General features: G+C 35.6%; 1 protein-coding gene and 1 long non-coding RNA gene across 2 annotated transcripts; both read left to right on the forward strand.

The window, feature by feature from the left end:
• The first annotated feature begins 4,580 nt into the window (after positions 1-4,580).
• LOC103948356 (3-ketoacyl-CoA synthase 19-like) lies at positions 4,581-6,297 on the forward strand. The gene has a single exon (XM_009359369.3). The coding sequence runs from the start codon at positions 4,754-4,756 to the stop codon at positions 6,155-6,157; it is 1,404 nt and encodes a 467-aa protein (XP_009357644.2). The 5' UTR covers positions 4,581-4,753; the 3' UTR covers positions 6,158-6,297.
• Positions 6,298-9,864: 3,567 nt separating this feature from the next.
• Positions 9,865-11,991, forward strand: LOC125468908. Its single transcript, XR_007251259.1, has 2 exons — positions 9,865-10,394; positions 11,384-11,991. It is a non-coding gene; the product is annotated as an uncharacterized LOC125468908 (long non-coding RNA).
• The last annotated feature ends 7,220 nt before the right edge of the window (positions 11,992-19,211 follow it).

A 19,211-nucleotide genomic window follows, 5' to 3' on the forward strand; every position in this document is an offset into this window, starting at 1 on the left:
TAAAAAGTATAAAAATATTTAAACATTGCATCAATCATAAAAAGAAATTAAAAGGCAATGCTTTAAACCATAAAAAGTTAATAAAAGTATTTAATAATTAATTAGAAAAATTGGAAGCTTGATAGCAAGGGAAAGAGATACCACTTCATGTCATGCCACATCAAATTTGGCTTCTTAGTTAATAAATATTGTTGTTGTCTTTTTTTATCATTTTGTTGATTTCGACATTTTGACATATCATTTAGAAATACTTTTAAGTCGAATTAAAATAGGATCATGAAAAGGAAATTAATCAAATTACTTTTCCACCACCGACAGTATCATTGTGTTTGTATATTTCTTCTTTCTCTTGTTCATTAATAACTTCAACCACTTGAAGGGTGCATTTATCATGATTCGTCAGAACACGTTATCTGCTTATAAATATTTTTTGCTCAACACCATTTAGTGTGACGTATTCTCACCATCATATTTATTATCATTAGATGAGTTTGAATTTCAAGATTCCTATAATGGATAAGCACAAATCTTAAAATTCAAACTCATATAATGGTAATAAATTAGATGATGAATATACAGCATACTAAATGATGATGAACAAAAATGCACTCAATAAATAACACAACTTGCCCTCTATCTCTTCTATTTCATAAGCCCAACTGAAAGTAGGTTAACCCATTAACGCAGATTGGAAGAGATAAAGTCTCCTAACCTAAATTTCATTAAGACAGAGAGAAAAATGATGGAAAGTTTCACACCAAATCCGAGCAAACTAAAATATAATATATAATGAATGATTTTACTACTAACTGTAAGAATGCCACAGAATCGATCAACATGATATGAAGGTTTCAATTAAAACGACTACACATCAAACATATCTCGACAAGCATCATGCAGTTAAAGAGCCTTACCTGTTGGCATGGCCATTCTGAATGTAAACTAAAGTAGACTTCTACTTCCAGTACCCTTGATAATCTCTACTAACGAAATAGGGTTGTAGTATTGGTGAGAATCGACTGGTATGGAAGCGGGGACTGCTATGTTTTAAGTTTTATAGCTAGGTTTCTATCCAATATGACCTATTATTGGAAAGGATATCAACCCACACTCTATTAAATCAATTAATTAGAGTCCCATCATGATTCTAAATCTTTGTATTTACTTGATAAGGGTCCTTATTGATTGCATATAATTAAGACTCCATAATTTTTGCTTTATTAGGGCACCAAGTATCCTTGAGAGTCCAATGACTTGTAAGCCGAGTCACTTAACCTTCCAAGTAATCTCGGTATACAACCGATTGTCTTTCATATTAGGATTTTCACTAACTGCATCGGGACATTTCATGTAAAACCCTACACATGTTGGCCTGTAAGGGCATCTCCAACCGAAGGGTCCAGATGGTCGAAAATAATCCTAAAACCGTCTCCAACCAAGGGCTAGGCCAGAGGGCTGTGGAATATGAGAGGGCCCCACAGAATCGAAGAGGGCTGGAGGGCTAAAGGGTACCAGCCAGCGGGGGGCTGCCCAGAAAAATCATTTTTTCTGTAGGTTATAACTGACATGAATACGTTTATATTATTTAATATAAATGTATTCTTGTCGGTTATAACCGATAGGAATACTTAAGAAAAAAAATTCAAATGCAACGGCTAGCTAACGTCAGCTAGCCGTTGCATTTGATTTTTTTTTTTTTTTTTACAAAATTTTTCCTATAACTTATATTTTTCATATTTTTTTTAATTCTATTTTTTTTCCTATAACTTTTATTTTACAAAATTTGTTTCATATATTTTTTTTAAATTCCAATTTTTCCTATAACTTCTATTTCACAAAATTTGTTTTATTTTATTTTAAATTCTATTTTTCTCCTATAACTTCTATTTCACAAAATTTGTTTCATATTTTTTTTTAAATTATATTTTTTTTCCTATAACTTTCTAAGCCATTATACAAAATTAAATTAAATTAAATTAAGTAAAATGAAACAACATTAAACAATATGAAACAAAATTAAATAACATTAACCAACGTACAAATTATACAACATAAAAAAAAAAAATTTAACAAAATGAAACTTAAACAACATTTTTAAAAACATTTAACAACATAAAACTTAAACGTCTACTCCATGCTTCTTTTGGCTCAAAGATGTGCAACAAGATCCTGTTGTACGTACTTGTTTGTGGCATGAAAACGTATCATTCTATAACACCTCATGTACTCATTTATAGAGATACTATCAGTTCTTGAATTGAAAGGTAAATTAGGTCCATCATATATTTTTGCACGAGCCTTTCTTGACCTATTTGGATCTTCTTGGTCATCATCGGACTCTTCATCAATATACCCATCTCATTCATCCTCCACTATCATATTGTTGTAGTTTTTAAATTCAAGTTAATGTTGTTTTTAAATTTTATTTGTAGTTTTTAAATTTAATTCGTCATTTTTAAATTTAAGTTGTAGTTTTTAAATTTAAATAATAAATTATGTTTGGCCATTTGGCACTCGGTTGGAGACGGTTTTTTGTGACAGGGCTAAAACGAGCCCCATGGCCCTTTGGCCATTGGTTTGAGACGGAGGCAAATACGACCATGTACTGTTCAATAAAATATTAATATCTTGGAGATGGCCTAAGTACCTCATGAAACTTAATGTCGTCTATCCAATTCATTGTTTTTTTTTTTTTTAATTTTATTTTTATGAGATCGTGAGTCATGACAGAAGACTGGAAACTTAACATTTTATATATTTCGGGAAAATGCGGCCTCAAGATTTGAGTGTGAACAACTCCAATTCCAAATCCCATATTATCTGCAGTTAATTTCTAACTAGCTCCATTTATCTTTCCCCATTATATTGTACAGTTTTTACTATATTACGGCCATCTCCAACTGAAAGGTTCAGAGGGCCGAAAATCATCTCCAACCGAGGGCTAGGCTAGAGGGCTCGTGGGCCCCATAAAATCTGAAAGGGCCAAAAGGCCAAAGGGCTAGCCACATGCAGCCAGCCCCGGGTTGGTTGGAAATTTTTGAAGTAGTGTCGGTTATAACCGACAAAAATAAGGGAAATGGTGTCGGTTATAACCGACACAAATAGCTAGAAAATTTTGAATATAAGGGCTAGCTGACGTCAGCTAGCCATTATTTTTGAATTTTTTTTTTTAAATTGTTTATTTATTTATTTTTAAATTCTATTTGTTTCCTATAACTTCCTAAGTCATTATACAACATTAAATTAAATTAAGTAACATGAAACAACATTAAATTTAAATAATAAATTATGTTTGGCCTTATGGCCCTTTGACCCTCAGTTGGAAACAGTTTTTTGTGACAGGGCTAAAACGAGCCCTATGGCCCTTTGGCCCTCAGTTGGAGATGGAAACAAATATGATCTTGTACTGTTCATTAAAATATTAATTTCTTGAAAGACCAGAGAACTAAAACGAATCTTCTGGCCCTCGGTTGAAGATGATCTCAGTTTCTGTTTTTATGCCTGGGAATGATTAAAGGACTCTTTGACGACTTCTGGGGAGTTGGGCCCCCACCAAAGAAAAAGGACTTTGTCGGCTGCCAAGTTACAAAACCAGGTACCAATTATAAAGAGATTACGATCACCTAGAATTTCAGATGCATTTTTAAATACATATATATGGATGAGAATAAATCCTACATTAATGAATGAGAGATATTATATTTGCTTATAAGGAGTTCCACTACTTTCCATATTGTCAATTGATTTTATGGTGGAATCTCAACTTTCTTTATGATATCAAAGTAGCTATACGAGACCTTGCATTTACGGTAGAACCTCAACTTTCTTCGGAATTAATCTATGTATAATTAGTAAAAGCCAGGTAGTAATTAATTAACCTCCCTTGCTTGTGGGTAGTTTGCATATATTATGTATGCATTACTTGAGCACTGAACATTATGTGCAAATTTCCAACCGATATATATATCTTCATTAATGGGTTCAAAAACACAGATTGCTTTGCTTTTGAACAATTAGGCGTGCGCCTAATTAACAACCGACGAGATGATGTGTGCATATACTGCACATGACTTGTGGTTTTAATCAAAGAATTTTGTATTGATCACACATAAGCCAACAAACTGTTGTGCACGTTTAAGCGGACTAAATCTGTGATTTCCTTTAAGATTCTATTCTTCAACAATCTGTTCCAGCACCATTTAGGTTCCAACACAGATTGCTAAGGCGCAATTTTAATTATGAAGTCTTATCTCATCAAAAGGTCCCGATACATTTTACAGTGTTGAACAACACAACTTACTCTTTATTTCATAAATAATTTGTTCTACCTTTCTAATTAAGGTGGGAAATTGAATTCATCCACTTCCATGGCTTGTATCGAGCCACAAAAACACCAATCATAACAAATACTTCAAAAACAAAAAATCAGAATAATGTTCTAGAAACTTACAAAGCAATATAATTGAAGACATAGTACCATAGATGGCCAGGTGTAGATATGAAGTATCATAACTCCCTCTAAAAAAAGTTGACTATTCTGGGAAACTTGGACCGTTCATGCAGCCTACTGACTATCTACATTTGTAGGTAAAAAGTAAATTCTTAACATTAATGTTCAAGAGTTTCAGTATTTCATCACCATCAATCTATACTAAAGGGATGGCTGCAAAGTTACGTGTATATTAAGAGAAATATTGTTCAAGTTCTGCATTCATTGAACAATTCACAATTCACAGTTCAAAACCCTAGGGCCATGGAGATCCTCATGACAATGTCTCTACTCGTTCTTTTCGGTTTCTTCTCCTTCTTGAAGTTGGTTTTCCGAAGGAGAGACCAGTGCTGTTTTCTGCTGGATTATGAGTGCTACAAGGCGAAAGAAGACATGAAGATCAACAGCGATTCCTGCGCGAAGATCGTCTTGCGGAACAAGAATCTAGGGTTGGAGGAGTTAAGGTTTCTCTTGAAAACCATTGTCAATTCCGGCATTGGAGAAGAAACTTCCTGCCCAAGAAACATAATTGAAGGCCGAGAAGAAAATCCAACCGGGGCAGACGAGCTTAATGAAATGGATGGCATCATTTTCGACACACTTGACAAGCTTTTCGCAAGGAATGCTGCAATTCCTCCTTCACAAATCGACATCCTTGTTGTCAATGTGTCGATGTTCTCCCCCGCACCCTCACTAACGTCGCGCATAATAAACCGGTACAAGATGAGGGAGGACATCAAAAGCTTCAACCTCTCGGGAATGGGCTGCAGCGCAAGCCTTGTTGCCATTGATGTTGTGCAGAACTTGTTCAAGTCGTATAAGAACGCAAATGCGGTCGTTGTCAGCACAGAATCCTTAGCTCCAAACTGGTATTGCGGCAAAGAAAAATCCATGATGCTTACGAACTGTCTGTTCCGCTCGGGAGGGTGTTCGATGCTGTTCACAAACAACAGAAACCTACAGCACCAAGCCAAGTTGAAGTTACAGCATTTGGTACGTACCCATATTGGCTCGAACACTGAAGCGTATGAATGCTGCATACAGCTAGAAGATGAGAGTGGATACCAAGGGTTTCGCCTCACCAAACACCTCACGAAAGCAGCAGCTATGGCTTTAACGATGAACCTCCAAGACCTAGTCCCAAAAGTGCTTCCACTGAGAGAATTATTTCTCTACCTGGTGGCCTCTAGGGTTCGGAATAGAACTGGTACTAAAAGCCAAAAGCTAGAAGCAGTTGGTATGGGGTTAAATCTCAAGGCAGGAATAGAGCATTTCTGCATTCACCCTGGTGGAAGAGCAATCATAGATGGGATTGGGAAGAGCTTAGGTCTAACTGATTATGATCTTGAGCCGTCTAGATTGACACTTCACCGGTTTGGCAACACGTCAACAGCCGGATTTTGGTACGCTTTGGGATACATGGAGGCAAAGAAGAGGCTTAAGAAGGGCAACAAAATTCTGATGAGTGGATTTGGAGCAGGTTTTAAGTGCAACAACACTGTGTGGGAAGTATTGAAGGACTTGGATGATGCCAATGTTTGGAAAGACTGCATAGAAAGTTACCCTCCTAATAATACTCTGGGCAATCCCTACATGGAGAAGTATAGTTGGCTCAATGACGAATATCTAAGCTTTGTTAGGCTCGATTTCTCCCAAATTTTCGCTTAAACTTGCTTTTTCCCAGTTAATTTTCGTCATTTTCTTTATTTGTATGCTGCATGGTGTGTGATTTTGGTTAATGTTTGTGAGCTGCTTGAAGGGTTTGTATAATTTCTTCAACATAATAGTACAATCATTGTGTTTGAAAACTTGTGCTATCTATATTGAAGCTTCAACATAATAGTACAAAGTGATTCGGGTAAGATTCATCTAATGAATGGTCAAGCTATATTCTGACCTCCATGTTTAATTCTATGAATCGTAGTCAGATCTTGGGTGATTTTGACTTGCCTAATAAATTCTGAAATTGAACTGCTAGTCTGCTACAAGTCTCTAAAGTAAAAGCCTGAAAAGCATGGGAAAATTTATCTGAATTTTTACTGTACACACGTCGCAAACAGAATTGTTAATGATTTTTAACATTGTTAAACATTTAAAGATTATTTTTTGCAAAAACATATCAAATCGTGTATGGTAAAAATTCGTTAATCGCAATCGAATAAACAATGAGGTATAAGTGCTGAAACGCTTAAACTGAGTATGGTTCTTAAACTTTTACATGTATGTGTGTGTATACCAAAAGAATGGCAAGAAAAAAGGTAACTTTTGAGGTGAAATTACATTTACTATATCTTTATTTAGGGGCACATTTCCATACCTTCTCAATGTCTCTTTTGTGTTACAGATCTGTGTAGCCTTGAAAGAATAGCTTCTGAGGTTCACATTCAATATCTATGCACCTCGTTTAGAAATGGAAATTGGCTGATATTTATGTGAAACATGTTACATTGCCATTACCTAAAAGAGAAAATTGAGGAAGTGGTCAAGAACTTGCAATTTAAATTTACAAATATCTTGCAGCACTTTTTCTGCATAACCATTGATCCAAGATAATTAAGGTTTTATTATAAAATTAATTAGTAATATTGAGAGTAGTTTAATTACTTATAAGAATGTGAGAAATCATTTTTCTTATTAATGTGTGATTTATTATCAACAAACTCTCTTACTTGTGGCGAATTTTTAAGCCTAACGCGTGAACAACACAAATTGGATGACGTTGAGCATGTATGACTGTTGAGCTTCACACATGAAACAACTTAATCTGATACCATGAAGTAAATTGAGATTCCATCATAAAACCAATGATTAGAAAATATTCCAACTACAAAGTCTATTTTCTTGTAAGCTAGAAATTCATTTTCAACGTAATAATAGAACTGACACATTTCAGAAACATAATAAATTTCTCCTGCCAATGGTGCTCTGCCATGCGTCGTCTAAGTCAAAAGTTGGTACTTTCCTTACCATCAAAGTAATAAATTGGAAAATAAAAGAGAGGCATGTTGTCTGTCCTTCATGTTCTTTCTATTTATTTTTATTTATGCGGTTATAGTTAAGTTACGTTAATATTTTATATTTTTATTATTTTTATTTTATTATTTTTATATAAAAAATAATATAAAATATTAACATAACTTAATCGTAATTGTATAAAATAAAAAGAAATGAAAAGAGCATCCAAACAGAAGATGGCAGACAATCTCCTTCCAAATAAGAGAGTCACAAAACCATAAATGCCAAGGCAGCATAGCCTGTGGCAGAACTCTGTGTTGCAGTAATGTCTACTTTTATCTTCATCAACCAAATTTTTAGAAAATAGTGATAAAATTAGGCGGTTAAACTTCCATTTTAACAGTTGAACTTTTGACCAAACAAACACTTAAAACTACTTCCACCGCATCTTCAATATAAGCATGGCAGAGACAATATCAAACTCTGGTTGCCAAATGCACATTGAACATCTTCCAAGCAAATGTCTCACCCAGGAAGCTTTAGAACTAGAAACAATGTGTAAAATCATTTGTAAAAGTCCACTTTTCAAAGAAAACTAATTGTATCTTCTTGGGTTCAAAATGAGAACTGATTTCATATTAGTTTTGAGATGACGATTTCGAATACGACACGTTACACGACTTGAAGCCTGTATGAATATAAAACTCGTTGTGTACACGATTAAAATTGTTAAAGTAATATTATATTTAGTAAAATGATGACTTTTCTCTCTTTTTATTTTTTTATGAATGTATTGACACAATCTTAGAGTTTTGGTCATTGGGTTGGGCTACAACATTTCCCATTATCTATTCTACAATTGAGAGTGAATTGACTGTAGCTTAGCTACCGTTACAGGTTTGACCCTTGATTTTGCTTTATTTACAGCACTACCGTCAAATTAAGGCCAGGTTGGGGTTTGGGCCGGTCACATTTTGTGTGGTGGGCTTAGTTCATTTCTTGATATAAGCCCAGCCCTTAGGGAGTGAAAATGATGAGGCTGCCCCATCAAGGATTAAAATCTGACGGTCAAGATGGTAAGTTGGTAAGGACAATTTTGTCCTATGGCTTTGGGACGGGTTGGGTGGTTGATGTGTTATTCGGGGGCGGCAGATTGTCTGCCCTCCTCCTGTTTGGGTATCTTTCTTATCCCTTTCTATTTTGTGCGGTCACGATTAAATCACGTCAACATTTTATATTAATTTTTTTTATAGAGATAATAAGATAAAATGTAATAGGAATATAAAATATTGACGCGACTTAACCGTGACCACACAAATGAGAGAGGATGGGAAGGGCGAACAGGAGGTAGACAATCTGGCTCCCATTCGGGGAGGGTTTGGGGGATGGGTGTTTGAAAGAGAGAGACCGAGAGAGGGAGGGAAATGGATGAGTGGGGGAGAGAGAGTTGATTGCGGGATTAACGGATTGAGGGATTTTTCTGCTTTTCGAAACTTTACAATTTGGGTAAAATACAAAAAACTACCTCAAGTGTCACGACACTTTCATACCTCATCTTTTAAAATTGATAGTGTCATACCTCATCTTACGAATTTGTGTCAATGTTATACCTTCCGTTAGCCTGCAGTTAATTTGTCAGTTAAATGCTGACGTGACTTGTTCCAGACCCCACTTTCTATTAAAAAATTAATTTTTTTTTAAAAAACTAAAAAAAAATCATTTAATATTTTTAAATATTAAAATAATAAAGAAAAGTTAAAAAACAAAACAAAAACAAAAATAAAAATCTTTCATCCCTTCTACCTCCGCCCTTCTCTCTCTCTCCTCATCTTCATCTTCTTCCCTACTTACTCTTCAACCAAAAAAAAAAAAAAAAAAAAAAAAAAAATTGAAAACCCATCAACCCCCCCCCCCCTCCCCCCCCGGGAAGAAGAAGAAGAAAAAAAAAAAACCCCAACCCAATTCGTCCCCCCTCCCCCCAAAACAAATCCAACCCCCTGCAACCCAGAAACAAAAAGAAGGAGTAAGAAGAAGAAGAAGAAAAAGAAGAAAAAAACCCAGATCCCGTTCGCCAAGCCGATTCCGCGAGGGGTGGGTGCGAGGTTGGGTGAGTGCAAGGGTGGGTGCAGAGGGTGGATGCGAGGGGAAGACGAATTGGGATTTTGTTTTTTTTTTTTTTTTGGGTTGCAGGTAGGGGCTCGGGTGGGGGGGGGAGAAGAGAGAAGGACGCGGGGGGGGGGGGAGGGGGAGGGCGGAAAGGATGAAGTTCTTCTTCTTCTTCTTCTTCTTTTGTTTTTTGGGTTGCAGCAAGTAGATGAGAGAGGGAGGGAGGGAGGCAGAAAGGGGGGAAAGGGACGGAAGGTTTGGTTTTGCTTTTTCTTTTTCCTTTTTTTTTTGTATTTTTGTATTTTTTACTTTTCTTTATCATTTTAATATTTAAAAAATATTAAATGATTTTTTTAATTTTTAATAATTTTTTAATAAAAAATGGGTACTGAATCAAACCACGTCAGCAGTTAATTGAGAAATTCACGCCAAGCTAACGGAAGGTAAAACATTGTCACAATTTTGTAAGATAAGGTATGACATTGTCAATTTTAAAAGATGAAGTATGAAAATGTCGTGACTCCAATAATTGCGATAATTTTTTACACTTTACCCTCACAATTTTTTATGTCAATCGATCCCGTCTTCTTCACTTTACCTTTTGGTTTTGTCCCTCACAAATCTCTGCTTCTGTCCGTCTTCATTCCGCTCTCTTCCTCTCAAATCATGTGTTCTTTTTTTCTTTTTTTTTTCCTAAAACAATAGTCACGAGCAAATCAGGTTTTGGTTTATTTAGAGATTCTGTTTCCAGTCTCCATTTGGTGCCTTGCTCAGATCGGCTCTGCACTCATCATCGACGCCTCCACCTTCACGAAGGACTCCGCAAATCCCAAGACCAATAAAGGTAAAGCACGTCCACCTCTCCCTTTCATTCGTTTTCATGGCCCAATGTCAAATGAAGCGACCCTGATTCATGCATGTGTGTATGGTGTATTTTGTAAAGGGGCTTCTCAATCTGTTATGTGTTTGAGTAATTAGTTGCCATTTGAAACTACTTTTCAGATGACTTTTAGCCTCCAAATTAAGTTTATACAATTGCGAGTGCGCAGCGCTTATTAAAGAAATTTACTAAATCCGGTATGAAACGTGAAAAGAGGTACATAGTCTCTGACTTCGTTTGTTGGTTTAAGTCGTTTACTGTGCATTCCATATTAGTTCCATTTAAATTATATCAATTACAGATCATATGGGCAGAGGTTTCCTAAGTTGGTAAATGGTTTTACCAAATCTCCTTACTTATAGGTAATAAGCCATTTATTATTGTTATTGGATTTGATTTCATTCCAATGAGTTGCACATGTACATTTTGGATTGGATTCCCTTGCTTTGTAGACATTATTAAGACCCATGAGGAATTTCATGGTCTTTTGGCTTTGCTGAAACTGCAACACTTCCTTCACAGTCATACATGTACAGTTTGGAATAGAGCACAATGCATCGCGCTCATCCCTGAGACCTTTCAACTTGGTATAGTAAGCACCAATATTCATATTGCCCTGAATGTTGTTGAATTGTAAGCCTATAGCTGATTAGGAAGTAAGTTGTGTATCAATTTATGTATTCACTTAAGTTTAAAGTACCAACTGTGCAACTCTAACGTCAGGTGTAATAATCCTAGCAACTAACTAGATGTAAGGCTGAGATTGTTTTGTGAAGAGAGAGAATCCACTTTGGATTCTAACGGTTATGTAAAGCACAGAGTGCGTGAGAATTGTATAGTGTGATGAAATGAATATGCTCTGCTAGATTTTGCAGAGAGTGAGAACCCTTCTGAAAATTCTTCCATTGTTATCCTTCTCATTTTTTGTTCTTCGATTGTTCATCCATAACCAGATTCTCTAGCAAATCACAGCAAATGCAACCATGAATCTCTTGTTCGATATGAAAGAGATGTACGATGTTCACATGTGAAAAGCATTCCTTCAAATCATTCCAAATCTCATGAGCAATGTCGTTGTAGGTCAAACTCGCCCTAATATCTTGGGAAGTCGAGTTAAGAAGCCATGATTTGACAAGATTGTTACAGCGAGTCCACCGTTGAAGTTCTGCGGCGGAAGTGCCCTTCGGCCTTTTGATGGTCCCGTCAATGAAACCTTTATTTTTAGCACTAAGAGCCATGGACATGGCACGACTCTAGGTAGAATAGTTTTCTTCATTTAGTTGTTGAGTAACCAGGATAGCTCCAAGCTGATCGGAGTGGTGAAGGTAGAGGGGATCATTGGGATCGTCATACTTGTTCATCTCAGGCTTGGCCGAGGATTTGGTTACGACGGAATCTTCGAGCGCCATGGATGTCGCCGAGAAGAGATGCAGTTGGTAGGGTTTATTGTTGTGTTGGAACGGCAAAAAGGTTTTGGTTATCAGAGGTCCAGTTGCTCTAGTACCATGTAAAGAATTCAATAATTGTGCATGAATTCATTGATCTCTAATAATTCAATACAGAGGTCTTCATACATATACAATGATCAATTAAGATCCTACAAAATATGCATATACAAGTTGTTCCTTATTTTACACGTCTATATGAAAGGATCAGTCTAGGTGATTGATATCAGATCAATATCATATCATGTTAAATAAGCCTTCATAGGCTTTACTTTCCTCAACGGAGACCATAAACCAGTACTCCGTATCATACCAGCAGCTTAACAAGCCAGATGTCATTTGATAGCTACATGCACCTCAAGCTGCTCTTGCAAATCTGTTTTGTACTTCAATCTGGTACTTGAGAGCCTCGGGCAATGGAAGTTTTTTGTTTTCAGCTGTATATTACCGTTAATTAGTATACAGGTGCTCGTATGAAGAGTAAGGTAGAATATTTATAAAACAAAGTCATTTTGTGAGAAAAGTGCAAAAATAAAAATAGGCCTAATGGTGAAACAATCCAGACTAAGAATGTGTGATCATTAACTAGCTTATGCATTTAACCACAATCTAGTGGCTCAATGGTAAAGAGCGGATTTCAAGGCTTCATTCAAACAAAAAACTGGAGGTCTTGGGTTCGAAATCCGTTGTTGGCGTGGAAGCCAAACTTGTGGTCAAGAGGAGGCTGAAATGCCTCTGTGAGTCTTTTCGACTCCCGGAATGGGTGGATAACTGTAGCTTGCCACCAATTGTCCATCTTTTAAAAGATAAAAAACTAGCTTGTGCATCTTTTGTGAAAGGTTGAACTTTAATCAAATAAAATGTAAAAGAACAAAGGACAATAGCAAGTAAAGTTTCAGGGTGATCTGAAAGACATGGATGGCAACAACAGTATCCAAAGCACCGCTAAAGGAGGGCTATATATACGAAATGCATAAACAGGAATGCAATTTTAATAGCAGTTAAGTACTGGTAAACCAAGCTGCAATTAAAGCAGCGCTGATAAGTACTGGTTTCACATGCCCTTGTTGTGGAAAAATTCTCACAACCAACAAGTGACTAATTTAGCGCTTGAACGTATCTTCGTGTACATACAGCATGGTCAATCCATGACTTCCACGTGTACAAAAATCAAAAGAGTTCATTTTCCATCTACTTCTTTCGGTTACCTGGCATTGTCCCCAATTAGTTAAAGCCCTGGAATGAGATAAGCTATCTGCCATCAGTCCAATGACTTCAGCTAATTAAACAACTCAGTTGTGAAAACGTTGCAAATACATATACCTCATAATGTTAAAATTAGTAATCTGAATCATACAACTACCCAAGGAAAACAAGAATCCATAGTATCCTGTACTTGAAATCTTTTTTATATAAAAAAAAAAAAAAAATGTGTAAAACAATTTTATGTAATTCTCTTTGATACGATAGATTTGGGTACATGTGAAAACTCAAATTCTCTTTGAATTAATCCACGTAAATATAAACAAGGCTTTAATCCAATCGATGTAGACAACCATTACAAGTCTCAATCCTAAACAACCTATGAGATAACAACACTAGGATAGGGACTCTTCTATAATAATTAAACACTTAGAACTAGTGCAATGTTAAATAAAAAATAAAAACACCTTATATACGAAACCATTAGTGTGAACACATAATGTGAATAGAGAAAAATGGTGTGCACTTATCCTTGATTATAAATAGGATAGCAGTTTTGAAGCTATGGAGCAAATAAAACACACGAGAAAGAGAGAAGAGGGAAGAGAGAAAAAAAGAAGAAGAGAGAAGTGACAGTGATCATACCATTTAACATGGCAGCACTACCAAACCAATCTAAGTTGACACCCAACAACAACAATAATGGCGGTAGCAGCAGCAACAACAACAACAACAGCAGCAGCAATGCGGCACAATAACAAGAACAACAAGAACATCAACATCGACAACAAATGGGTTGTCGATGGTTCGAAGGCAACCCTCTCCGAAGACAAGGCAAATCCTGACCCAAGAAGACAAGGCAAACCCTGGCCCTGAAGAAGACAAGGCAAACCTTGACCCTAAATAAGATAAGGCAAACCCTGATCCCGAACATGACAGGGCAAACCCTAACCTCGAAGAAGACAACGCAAAGTTGGACCCTGAAAAAAAAAAAGATCCTTCTACAACCACTGGGTAATGTCTCTGGAAACCCTCACGAGACTTCACTCATCCCATCAAGGTCACCTATGAGTTTAAAAGGCTTGTTGCATGTGCTCAATGCAATCGAGTTCCCTGCGAAAATGACATTAGTTTTCATCACTAGTTTTTCTTATTTTTAGTTTCTAAGTATTTCAATTTCACTGTATTGCGTGTGTGTTAAACCAATAAACACAATTCGTATCAACTCTGTGGTTATGTCCTTTATGTAGTAGCTAGTGTGTTCAATAAAAGTTGTGTTTCTTCAGAGTTCTTGCTTTTAATGACGTACGTATCACTTTAATTCCACATTTCAGTAGCTTTAAGTACTAATTAAACTAATTAAGAAACCAAGAATGACCTAGAAACTTGCTACTCTATTCTAAGTAAGTGAGAAGGGAAGATTGGTACCTTGCATCAACTTAGGATTAGTATTACAGTGCAATCTATTTTCATGCATCTTAAACTAAACAATATGACAGGCTTCAGAAAATTTTGTGAATATAAAAATATAAAACTTCCGGAAATGTGTTCCTAGTTTTCAATTTTCCATAAACTACGTTGTCCAAATTTTTTTTCTTTTCAAATCAAACTAAGGGGTCATAACTCATTAATAACTAACTTGATGAAAATCTTCCTAAGCCAATTTCAAGAACTACCAATAATTTTCAAACAACTTCTCTATTGGGAGATGTATGAGCATCAACAATGGAGAGATTAATTCTAATTTGAGATGCGAAAATCTTATTTACATCACAATATACATTTTTGGAAGATGTAAATATGAGTTGTATTTCGTATTTCCAATTAGAAATATGCAAGTTTGAGATCTCATTTAATTTTGGAAAAATTAGGTTCCCATCCCTATTTTTCCTACTCCATTGATTAAAATCTTATTCCTTTTCAATTTTTGATCAAGGTCCTTAGATTTTAATGAACATCACTAATTATTTCAATAAAAATATATTTTTTATTTCTAAATATATTCATTTAGGGTTAGAAGCATTACATTTGGTATATTTATATTTAGGGAAATTTTATTTGAACCCACCTAACCTCTTTTTACATCCAACTTAAATTTTAAATGTGAAGTTTCTTTTTTACCTTATTGCATAATTACCGTAAAGTACAAGTTAAAATTAACAATAAGACTAAAATTTATCAATAAACCCACACCCTATATTACTATCACATAATCTTTCCCCTACGCTCTATTTTGTCTAAAATCCTAGGATGCTTTCAGATAAATAAGCTATTTTCGATGATTTGTGCAAGTTTTTTTTTTCAATTAATTCTACATTAACTCCATTTGTAAGATTTGACTGTATAAACTCACTAGAGTCTAGACAAATAAAAGTGGAAGACTGGACGATCTTACGAACCCAAACCGCCCCCCCCGGCCCCCCGGTCGGGGTGGCCGTCCCCCTCTTCGTGTCTCTCTCAGCTAGCAAAGTTTATATGCTTTCTTTGGAGTTGTAATAATATTTTTCAGTTATGTCTTCATCCTTTTGAACAAAGCTGGGGATTATGTTGAGAGTGGGAATGTGATAGATTTAGTTTCCAAACCTTTTATATATTGTGATTTGGTCAGTTGTGTTGCTCTTCAATATCTGAACCTTTTATATATTGTGATTTGGTCAGTACTGGCTTCCTATTTTTGTTTGTTATTCTTCTCACTTCCAAAACTTGCCTGGCTGTTGTTTGAAATTTTGGCACGATTAATCCGCCATTCCAAAGGACTCATATAAATTGGATTGATAATGGCGTGTTGTTTCTCTTATATATCTAACTAGTCCAAATTCGGTTTTGGCTTCAAACGATTCAAAACCTAGTCCCCAAGATTGTTTATGCTTGTTATTGTCCACATGGACAGTTTGACGGCTTTAAATTTTGATAAATTTGTGTTTGATGCTAAGAGTGGTGTGTTCTTGCAAAGAGACGGAAGATTGAAGGAAAATATAACGGATATGTTGGAAGGTAAGAACTTCAGAGGAGAGAATGTATGCTTTGCGTTTGATTTTTTATTTTTTGAATGGGTATAAAGATAATTTTACATATTGATTGGGTTTGTGAGGGCAATTTAGGTAGTAAATTTAGGTTTAAAGAGATATTGAGAGTTTAATTAAAAATAATATGGGTGTAGAGAGTAAGTTGGGTGTAAAGAAAGGTTATGTGGGTTTAAATAAAATTTCTCTTATATTTATGGCTAAATTTTTTGTCATATGTTTTTATTTTTAGTTTCTACCCATTTTTAATTTGCAACCCCTTTTTTAGTTTGCAACATGGAAGGAGTACAACCAGACCATTTTGCGTGGAAATCTAACAACAACAACCGGTACGTGCTGTTACAAGATGAAAATATCAAAAAGCGAGAGGGGATTCTCGAATTCACCGCGAGAGGTTTCTGGCCTAATTTTCACATCGGAGAATAAAGACTCTGGATACGTGAATATCAAGCTCTCTGAAACCAACTTATACTTGACAGGGGCGCTGAAGGAAGGAGTGTGGTGGATCGTGGCCACCGCTCACACACCAAACGAAAACATGAATGATGAATATTGCACATTGTTCAAGCCAGAGAAGGTCGGACAAAGTACCTTCCGAATAAGCCATGCGTACACCCAAAGCTATTTAAGGCCATGCGATGTTGCAGGTTTGGAAGCAGTCCTCTGCGCAATCAACTCACGGGCGAACCCTCTAGTGGATCTCTTTACAATCACTAGGAGTTGATGATCATAACTAATAATGTTTGTGGGTAACGTCTCTAGAAAGCCTCACGAGACTTCACTTGTCCCATCAGGATCACCTATGGGTTTAAAAGGCTTGTTGCATGAGCTCAATGCAATGGAGTTCCGTGTGAAAGCAATATTAGTTTCATCACTAGTTTTTCTTAATTTTTTTGTTTATAAGTATTTTAGTTTACTGTATTGCATGTGCGTTAAACCAATAAACACATATCGTATCAGCTGTGTGGTTATGTCCTTTGTGTAGTAGTGTGTTCAATATAAGTTGTGTTTCTTGAGAATTAGTTCTTGTTTTTAATGACGTACATATGACTTTAATTTCATATTTCAGTAGCTTTATGTACTAAATTAACTAATTAAGAAACCAAGAAAGAACTAAAAACTTTTTACTCTATTCTGAATAAGTGAGAAGAGAAGATTGATATCTTACATCTCCTCCATTCGATTAGAATCCATATTAATTCACATCTCCTGGAGATGCAAAACGAGAATGTGCCTTTACGTCTCATATTTGCATCTTTCCACTAGAGATGTGGATATACTTTTACAATTCTACATTTCTTTCTTAATTTTCTCTAAAAGGCAAAGGCGAGAGGGGATTATTCAAACTCTTGGCACGGAGGAGGGGAATGCTCGAACTCTTGACTAAGTTCAAAACTCACTAAGCCAATTCCATGAATTCAAATAATTTTCAAGTGAATTTTTGGAAATTTTGATCGTTTCAGCAAATCTCTATTTTGTTTCTTTTCTTTAGAATGAGGGTCAAAATGGGAGGGGAATGTTCAAAACTCTTTACTCTAGTGTGGGATCAATGCTTAATACACTAAAACTAAACATTTCATTATCCGTTTTACCTAGTAGTGGAAAGATTTTCACAACCAATAAGTGACTAATTGAGTGCTTGAATGTGTCTTTGTGTATATACGACACTATTAATCCATGAATTCCATGTGTACAAAAATCAAAAGAGTTCGTTTTCCACATTGTTTCTTTCGATTACCTGCCATTGTCCCCACATTAGTCAAAGCCCTTCAATGAGATCATCTATTCAATCAAGGGATGTGCTATCCACACACCCCTTTTTACTTCTCACACACCCTTTGTTAATTTATGTCGGTTGATCTTCTTCAATTCATCCAATCCGACGGCCAAAAATTAGAAACGTGTGTGAGAAATAAAAAAGGATGTGTGGATATCACACCCCTTCAATCAAACCTGGCGTCAGTCCAATGACTTCAGCTAATTAATCAACTTAGTTGTTGAAAACATCGCAAATACATATACACCTAAAAAATATTTTATTTGTTATTTTGTGTAAGGAGAGAAAGATTAATTAAAGACAAAGAGAAGCTATTCTACTTGCATTGCATAGGATTTGTTTTCGCTATTTCAATTTTCATCCTACCAAGAAGTCTCACTTTTTAAACAATCTTCACTGTTTCATTTCTTAGAATCAATCTTCATTGTTCATTTTCCACACAAGTGGTCTTCTGAATGCGCCATGTGCAAAGGACCTACAATTTAAAGGCGATACTTTTTAGATGGTTTGGACGCAGTCCTCTGCACAATCAGCTCAGTCCCTGACAATCGTAGATTAGCGGATCTCCTTACATCCATTGGGCATCGAGGATCATAAGTTATGATTTTTGTAGGTAATGTCTTTGAAACCCTTACGAGACTTTATTCATTTTGTCAGATTCACTTATGAGTTTAAAAGGCTGATTGCATGCATTTAATGCAATCGAGTTCTCCACAAAAGTGACGTTTGTTTTGGTCACAAGCTTTTCTTATTTTTTTTTTTGTTTTAAAGTCTTTCAGTTTTACTGTATTGGATGTGTGTTAACCACATTTACAGTATTTTGTTTTTAAAACGCAAACTGCTTGTGTCAAAGATTGTAAGGTCTTCCACAGTGGGTCGGAGAATTGAGAGTTATACCCATAGTATAGGAATCAAACTTCTACAGTGGGCTGAAAATTTTGAATGCAATGAGTGTGTTTCTTATTTTTGAGTTCAACTCATGAGTGTAATACTAATACAATAAATGACGAGATAGAGAAAAGACGTGACCAATCATATAATAGGGAAAAAGAAAAAAAATAGATAGATCCCACATTTAATTACAGATAAAACTAACCTATATCAAACTTAAACAACTATGATAATAGTGTAATACGAATAAAATTCACGGTGTTTGATTCTTATATATACGTATTAAACTCACTTAAACCATTGTGGAAGGCCTAAGGGGTGGTTGAGTACTCATTAATAACCAACTCGGTGAAAAACTTTGTAAGCCAATTTCAAGAATTTCAAGTAGGGGTGTGATATCCACACACCACATTTTACTTCTCACACACTACTTATTAATTTC

Source organism: the organism of the source record quoted next, unplaced genomic scaffold, assembly GCF_019419815.1.
Source record: "Pyrus x bretschneideri cultivar Hongxiangsu unplaced genomic scaffold, Pyrus_bretschneideri_v1 Contig4, whole genome shotgun sequence".
Classification (NCBI taxonomy): domain Eukaryota; kingdom Viridiplantae; phylum Streptophyta; class Magnoliopsida; order Rosales; family Rosaceae; genus Pyrus; species Pyrus x bretschneideri.